The sequence below is a fragment of the Mya arenaria genome, chromosome 4 (genome assembly GCF_026914265.1).
Source record: "Mya arenaria isolate MELC-2E11 chromosome 4, ASM2691426v1".
Taxonomy (NCBI): domain Eukaryota; kingdom Metazoa; phylum Mollusca; class Bivalvia; order Myida; family Myidae; genus Mya; species Mya arenaria.
The window spans coordinates 39,600,108-39,608,981 of record NC_069125.1 but is presented as its reverse complement, the minus strand read 5'-3'; the positions used below and the strand labels follow the sequence as shown (position 1 = coordinate 39,608,981).

Sequence of the window (8,874 nt, the reverse complement as noted above, 5' to 3'; positions counted from 1 at the left end):
TTTTACGAAGGCTTTGTTGACACTGAATGTGAAGCTTCATTAGGCGCGGACTGAGGGGCTCAAAGAATGTGATTACGCACCTAAATATCGATCTTATATGTATGGAACATTTTCGACATATGTAATTAATTGTTCCGCAGACATTTAATGCGAAACGACTTATTGACTGCCATTCGGGTGATGGGGGATACATGCTTTACTAAATCTTGAACATGATTCCGACAACATGGCGCTCTCTTGGTTTAATATGTTTTACCGGGGTCAACCAATTCATGTACTCCTAACTTAATTCCATCGCTTACAAGCTTATCAAGATCTTTCATCGTACAGACTCATCTTAAGAACATGTTTAATATTTCAATTTATTAGAAAAAAATGGAATATTTCAAAAGAATCATATTGGAAGTATTTATCTAAATTTAACCACAAACATCCTTTATATTTAAAGTCCTAGTCCCAGTATCTTTGAGTGATGTAAACTAAGCGAAATGAATGTATATCCAAATGACTTCTCTTAACCTTTTTGACAGTTTTTTTTAAATGTTTGATCAAAAAATGCATTTATCGTAATAACAAATATGCCAAAACACTGAAAGTATAGTCTAAATTTAGCGCGCACCACGTCACTTCGAAATTTGCATGTCACGTGACTTTATTAATGCTAAGAATACCATATTGCTTTATATACGAATAATTTTCAAATTCTAACTAAGAAGTAATTCGTTTAAATAACACTGATAGTTTCATAAACTATTTCAATTGATTGAAAGTTAAATTATATTAGATGAAGAAAATGGAGGTAATAAGACAATGATGCGGCTATTTCAGGCCCCGGCAGTAACTTCGTGAGCGGTTGCAAAATCTTTGACATGCCGAAAATTGCCTTGTGTCCATTTTGCCCTTCGTAAGGTCATCGTGAGGACATCTTATCAAGTCGTGTCATTTTCGCCACCACTTCGTGGGAATTTCGGTTTCATCGGGCATTGTCCCCCCCACGAATACAATAGTTTCGGTGTAATTTCGTAATATTAGACCTCCTAGTGGTTGCAAAAAGTTTTATTTTCAATGTCACTTGAGGCTATCGTTATCATTGGTCATTATTGGATGGCACCGTGTGTCCCTTGCGGGTATTGATTATGATGGCCACCCTTAATGCATGTGTAGTCTGTCTTTATTGATTTGTAAGTTGTGCGGCTCTTGTTTAGTGTCTGTAAGCCGTACACCTTTGCAAATAATGTCATTTTGACTTAGTGGAGTGTCCCTGTAGCTAATAAATCTATCGTTTATGTGCACGAGTGGCCGTTCAAAAATATGTTGTAGGTTTTGGTAAATTGTTCTCCTCAGGAACTTGTTTATAGAAATATTTTCGGCATGCCTGTCACCTTTTGAGTAGAACATGTCAAGCAAGATACATAGCTTGCCATGCACCTTTGTGCACTGAAAATATTCACTTGGATTTGAATCTGACAAAGCCAAGGGAGGGGAGGGGAGTTTGTCGCGAACATGTGACACCCCTTGTTCCCATCACTTCTTGAAGTTCGTTGTAAATGCACGAATCGTCTAGAGGTCATCTTCGAATCTATTATCTGATATATTACGATGCAATTTACGGTGTCCATCAACCAAAGCTTGAATCATTAGCATACTCAGTCAGAATCATTAGCATAAACGCAAATCTGCTAGACATGATTTAGAGTCCATGAGGAATTGCCCTCAGAATTTCTAGTGAGACCATTGATGTTAGATAGCTCATGAATGACCCTTTGTCTACGATAATACAGATGGTGACGAACTGTTAATATCAGACAGGACATCGCCAGAATCACATTATTCAGTGTACTTATATGCAAGTATGTTCTTGGGCAAAATGATACAAAAACATGTATCACGTTTTGACCAATGTTTTATATTAATAAATCAAGCTTGTTATTGGTTATTAAATAACAATTGTTTGTAAATCAACTAAAACTAGAAAGAAGAAAACAACAGAGATATTTTTACTATCACATTTTATTTGTTCGTCTACAGTAAATCATCTTTTTAAAACACAAAGATTGAGTGACAAATAAATAAGACAAAAAAGAACACATTCTAAAACTGCATTTGTTATTTGTGATATAAATAATCATCAGTCGCAAACAATTGATTATAAGCTTTTTAGTTAAAGTACAGTATATTTCAATAATAAGTAGAATATTCGTTATAATCTGCAAATGCTTTCCTTACTTTTACATTAATGATTGCTCTTCATTCGTTTATTGATGCTCATAAACAGGGCACTAGTGTTAAAATACAGGAAAATCAGACCAAAATAGTAACAATGTCGTAGGTTTTACAAAAAAGAGAGCCGCAGAGTGAACCCCAATGCTCGCCCTTTTTTTTTGTTTTTCAGACAAACAATGGGGCATAACTTGACAAATATCAAAGCCAGCGTTATTGGCCTTGCTATGCACGTGGATAGCATCTCTGGTAACATGTATACCAAGTTTCATATAAATATCTTGAACACTTTTTTTTGAAACCTTGGCCACCAAGGCTTGAACTTTTTAAACCAATTCTGATGCGGTGACAGCAAGACAGACAAAACCTCGATATTTCTTTCCAATCGACCCACTTATACAAAGTCCTATACCATACAAAAACACAGTTATGTGAATAAAGCTAGTAATAGAGACATATGTAGTCTTTAATACTCATACTAAGTCATGGAATCAAACCAAACTAATTCTATAACAAAAAGTTGTGCATGTATAGATACACTGTATATATATATGGCAGGAATGACGAAACATGTATAACATACCCATAGTGAGATTCTTAATGAGAGTATACATGTAAACAGAACAGGTATATTGCAGCTCCTAGGGCTGTGATGTGATTACCAACAGTCTGAAGTCAGAGTCCAGCCTTGAGTAGCAAAACTGCAAATCTTCCAATTCATTGTAACTTTTCTTTTAGTCAAGTTTGTTGAATTTTATTACTATTTGAAAGTGTGCAATTATTTGCTTTTGTTAAAGTTAAATGAATAGATTAAAAATGATAATGAAAGTACTTTTCTGGGTCTGAGTCTGAACTTGGACTTGAAGCTGTTCATAATCATGGCCCCTGACGGCAATGAATATGGGCCAGAATGTCTTACAGTACTTCACGTACATAATTAATGATACAATCTGTACTTATCATGTAAAAGCTAAATCATCAATATAACTATAACAAAGTTTTCAATGAAAATCAATAAGTGGAATCAAATCAGATTTATTGAATATGTAAATTAAACAATTTCATTTCAGAAAAAATATTATTGAAGTAACTCCAGTACATGTATGTTGAAACTTTCAAATTCATTTACAAATTACAGGTATGTTTTCCAACCCAAAAATACAACCTCTTCTATTCATAGGGATCACCAAAAATCTTTGAAAATAGTGCATGAAAATGGTAGGATTTTTTTATAAAAACAAACGGCCCTACTACTTTTATTAGACAGGTGTGTCGAATGCCTTATTGATATGAAACTGAACACAAACATTGCAAAAAGACCATAATAAAGTAGAATAACATTATGAATATTAAAACATAATTATGGTAAAAACTCACACTCCACATAAAAATCACACAGACTGAATGTGACAGTACTTTACAACAATAAACATAAACACAATTCTCAACCATTTTTTTTTTCTTATCATGTTTTTAAATGTAGAATACATCAGTTAACATGTACAAATGTTTTTTGTGTGTTTTAAAACTTATTAGTATTATGCAACCCAAACCCCTTCTCCCAAAAAAGCATTAAACATAACTTGCAATATTTTGAATTTTATTTAAAACAATTATTTTAGCATGTAAAAGTATTTGTAAAAGAATCAAGATTTTCTTTTCATAAATTATTAAAATTTGTACTTTGTAAACTGATATCTATTATATTCTTAAAAAACAACAACTCAAAATAGCATAACTACGAAATTTCTACTAAAGTTGAGAATTTATTTAAAAATAAAATAAAATAAAAGCATTCATTTTGACATATATACAGATTAAAACCCATTAAAAATTGAAATGTAACAACTAAGGCCTACTTTAAAACTATATTTTAAATAAGCTTAAAACATTAATACATAATATTACTAAGGCATACTGTAAAACTATATTTTAAATAAACTAAAAATATTAATATATACAATTGTACAATACAATACATAACAAGCACCTGGATAGAACATTCAATGTTAGGACTAGTTTGCCACGATTAAAACACCTGAGCATCACTTTAATACAGTATTATTGGCCAGGCCCAATTCTTAAACAACACTATTTTTTTGTTTTGTGGAAATTGTTTATTTTTTTTCCAATTAAGGAGGTTTGTGACTTTTTAAGGAGACAGTTTTTAAGATCATCTCAAAATTACTATTTTTGTTTTGTAAACATAAAATGGCTCACTGAAGAAAGCATGTTTATTTTGGATATTTTTAGAAAATTGGTGCCAATTTTACTAATGAGTTCATGACAAATTACAATGCTAAGATCCTTTTAGCAAGCTCAATACATTTATTAAGTCGAAAAATCACAAATCTGATGATCAATTGGGTGAAAGAATTGAATCTTTTACAAAACATTTGTAAAACTGATGTCTTCAAACGCTTGACCTAAACAATTTGACAGAAAGTATAATAAAAATTGCATCTTTAACTAAATAATTAAAATGCATGTTTTAAAAAATTAAATAGCATTTAACTTCTTGATATTGTCATAGAAATTTGGTACAACACTTTTGACAGTAATGTTTCTGAAAATTTCCGAATATACTACGATAAAATCTAGAATACATTTCATGCATAATATAAAAAACCTAAAACATTAATTCTTGCTCCATGTGCTTAAGTTAAAACACTGTTCTTTGCCACAATTAACAATCAAATCTGGATTCAATTTTTATGCATTGACAAATTATCTTCACAATTATAAGTCCAGGCTAACCAAAAATACATGTAAGGTATAGGATGATGGATTTACTTTCAAATTTGATTGTCCATTTGGGCAACTGCCAAAATCAATTTTTGTCATAATCATTTTAAAGAGGTTGTTTCTGGATTTTTAGACCATTTTTACCATGAATCTCTTCTTCAAATTAATTTAAAAATATAATGGACTCCTCTTTATGCCATGATGATAATAATGATATATGCTTGTGATACGTTTTACAATGCCTCTTCATATGTATAAGATGTTCATGCCCATTTTGTCATGTACCCTGGTAAGTATTTCATGACTTAACCCTTTAGCACATAGACAAGTGGCCAGATTACACCTCCCAGTCAATAGCCATCTTACTGATAAGCAGTCCTTATCTGCATAGATACTTTTCTGGATATTTGAAAATGAGAAAATGAATACAGCAGTATGACCTTAAAATCAATGTTACTCCAAATAATTGTGTCCAAATCTTTTTTATGTGAATTCATTTTTTATAGATAATTAAATTATCTAATAAATGGTGTCAATGATGAAATATTAAATTATTTTATTTCAGCTGTGAATGTATTTTCAAGATGGATTTGTAACATTTCTTTGAAATGTCATAATTGCATTAAATCAAAGGGTAATAAAATGCTGTGATCGATCTAATTTTTATTACCCCTATCATAAAAAAGACCCATCTGGATTAAAAAGCCGACAATTTATGTTCTTGTGTATTAAGACACAGAAATATGTCAGGAATATCCGGTGTCATCCAGCTGAGAGATCCAGTCCAAGGTGTCTGTTTAACTTTATTACCCCCTCATAAAATTGTTTACAAAAAAGAAAGCCGATAAATGATTTTCCGGTATGAATAAAAAGATCTAGATCAAACAAAACGCTTGCACATGACCTATTTTACAGCCAAAACTATGATGGACATTATATAAGCTTCACATAAAATTTACCCATCATTTTCTCATTTACTAATTGTTTCTTTTGTTTGTAAACAAAATATTACCTTTAAGTAAATATAATCTCAATTGATTTTAATGGTAAACTGAACTGACGTAATATATTTAATGATTTACGCATCAATGAATTTGGGGGAAATTCCATACAGTACTTAGCTCGTGGTCTCATTACGTCACAATGGGATATCACACCTGCGATTGGGAGTATAAACACCTTCTCAATTTAGCAGACGATATTTTCAAGGGAAAATCAATACACAAAAGGTTAAACTTTAATTTTATAAACATCCGGGATATTGTTTACAAAAAGAAAGATGCAAAATTGAAATATTGAAATGACCCTATTGAAATATGCGGGCCATGCGTTTACATCCAGTAATGGATACGGTCGGCCAAATGCGTATACATCTGGTAATGAGCTATGTCGGCCTATCTCGTATACATGCGCTAAAGGGTTAACTGAATAAAACTTGAATAAAAAGAACACAACAGAATTTATATTCCCTGTTAAATATGTTTTCAATGCCTCGTCCTATGTATGAGATGCTCACTTCAAAGCTCATTTTGTTATATACCCTGGTAAGTATGTCTTGACTTAACTGAATAAAACTTGAATAAAAAGAACAGTATTAATATTCCCTGTTAAATACTTCAGATTGTAATAACTGTTATAAATGAAAACAATAATTTGTACACACATAATATTTCATTATTAATCAATCATTTGGTGCGGTTTTAAAATCTAGTCAAATTCCCAACAATGAACAAATGTCTCTTGAAAAAAACAGTTGCAACACACAAAAAACGCACTACATTTCCATACAATCCCTTCTCATACCAACAAAATAAAATACAAATGAAATATGTACAATGTTTTGTATGATAACTTAATAATAAAACAGAGGATAGTTCTAAAAAATACTCTAAGGAAGCTAAAATTTCCATCCATTAGATGTTCGAAGTCTGAGATCTAGTTATATAGAACAAAGTCATTACCCTCATATTTCTTTGTTTTCAAGCCATAGGTGGCAGTAGCAATGTAGTATGGTAAAAGGAGTATTTTCTTTTCACTGTTTATATATAGAAAAAAACAGAATGAAATTAAGTATTTTGATATCTATTTGATGATATAATGAGACTGTATCCTCACAACGCCTGACCAGTACTGCCACCTATGCTTTGCAATTATTATCATATGGTTGTTGATTGTTTGCGCCCATTATCATATGGCTATTGATTCTTGAGAAAAGTATCATTAAAACAAAATATCTTGGCAATAACAGCTTCATAAATACTCAGTCGATATGATTAAAAAATAACTGACTAAACCTTGGCAATTTATGTGAATTGATAAAAATATTTGTAAAAGATCACATATATGAAGTAACTTTGATTTTTCCCCATTACTTAAGGTGAAAAAAAACTTTCACCATAGTTATACATACATTGGAATCATTAACATCATATAAATTATACATATAAAGCAACTAAAACAGAAAACCGATACATGCTCATGTTCCGAGCCTAGCCGTCCCAGAGTGCCACTTCGCCACCTGGTTTGGAAAGTCATAAATGGGTGAAAGCGAAAAGATTTTATTTGCTTTTTTAATTTGAAGCCAGTGATATAGAGGATTATTGTTTGCTTCAGTGTAAGATGGAAATATTTTTCACTGAGTGCGCATCAAAAATAATATTTCACAAGTGGCACATTTCGGAAATGACGTTGCTGAAATTTTGTCCCAGCCCTGTGCCCGCTGATGTTTGATTTGGAACTGAGAAACTCTATAATCCACCGGAAAGCATATAATAAAAAAAAATCACTTTCACTCCTTGTCATTAGTTTACATGACTAAGCCCCCTTGCGGTGCCTTGCTATTGTTTTAGGAAAAAACAATAAAATATTAAATTATTTCTTTGTTCATAATTTTGCTTCACAAACCAGAAAAGTAAAAAATGAAAAAAAATACAAAAACATACTGCCTATTTAATATTTCTGGTTTGAGATATTCTTATAATTATGACATGATCGCATCCTTCCTTAAAATTGACAAACACCACTGCTACAATTTAACTAAAATGAAAGTCTATGATTCTTACCGAATTTTAAATAATATGTTAGTTTTTTTTAACTAAATGGAAACTTTTACTTTAACAACACTGAGTTAACAGTCAATCTGTTTGAAATCTCTTTTAAGGTGTAACCTAACAATGCTTTACACGATTTCTTTCGTTAATGTATATCCAGGTCATCACTTTTATTTTGCATCTGGAAGCCACACAGTTTGTTTATTGTCATATATCCTCCAGCAAAGTACAGCGTTATTTGTTTCATTACTTTCTTAGACTGGTATAAACATCTGCCCAGCAGCTGGAACCAGTCTGGTTCTGTGTTGACCAATCAGACACCATGAGCAGAACTCAGAACAACACAATGATGGCTAGATCTACAACTCGGAGCATTCACTGACTGTATGGCTACGTCGACTCGACCTTTGGTGCAGCTGGGAGAAACTACCGTTGGAACGCGCGATAGCAAGGAGGGACGCTGCGGGGGTCAGGTTTGGGGTTCCTGCGTTGCTGGCACTCGTGATTATCTGTAAAACAGCTTCTGACTGAGCTGGGGTCAGCCCTCGTAGTCTGTTTCTCATCTCTCCCTCAGATATATTTGATATGTTTGACATATTACTGCCCATGAGTTTGCCCAGCAGGACTGGGTCCATACATAAAAGTGGCAAGAAGTCTCCATGGTATCGTTGGTGTCGCTCGCGATCTACTGTGTTGGCTGGGCCCCAGTCTTGTGTAGGCTGCATCTTCAACTTCATTAACTGTCAATGTATAGTAACAGTATAAAGACAACTGAATCATCTTCTTTACAAATGAAAAACATGCACTTTACTTTTAGATTTATCATAGTGATCAACATGGTATAGTTGTCAAAACAATT

At 32.4% G+C, this 8,874-nt stretch overlaps 1 protein-coding gene across 1 annotated transcript in view; it reads right to left on the bottom strand.

Annotated features, from left to right (window-relative positions):
- Nucleotides 1-1,992: 1,992 nt before the first annotated feature.
- Nucleotides 1,993-8,874, bottom strand: part of LOC128231338 (sodium- and chloride-dependent glycine transporter 1-like) — a 32,465-nt gene continuing 25,583 nt past the window's right edge. Inside the window, exon 14 of the mRNA XM_052944013.1 lies at nt 1,993-8,755. Coding sequence (XP_052799973.1) covers nt 8,375-8,755 — 381 coding nt within the window. The 3' untranslated portion in view covers nt 1,993-8,374. The remainder of the gene's footprint in view (nt 8,756-8,874) is intronic.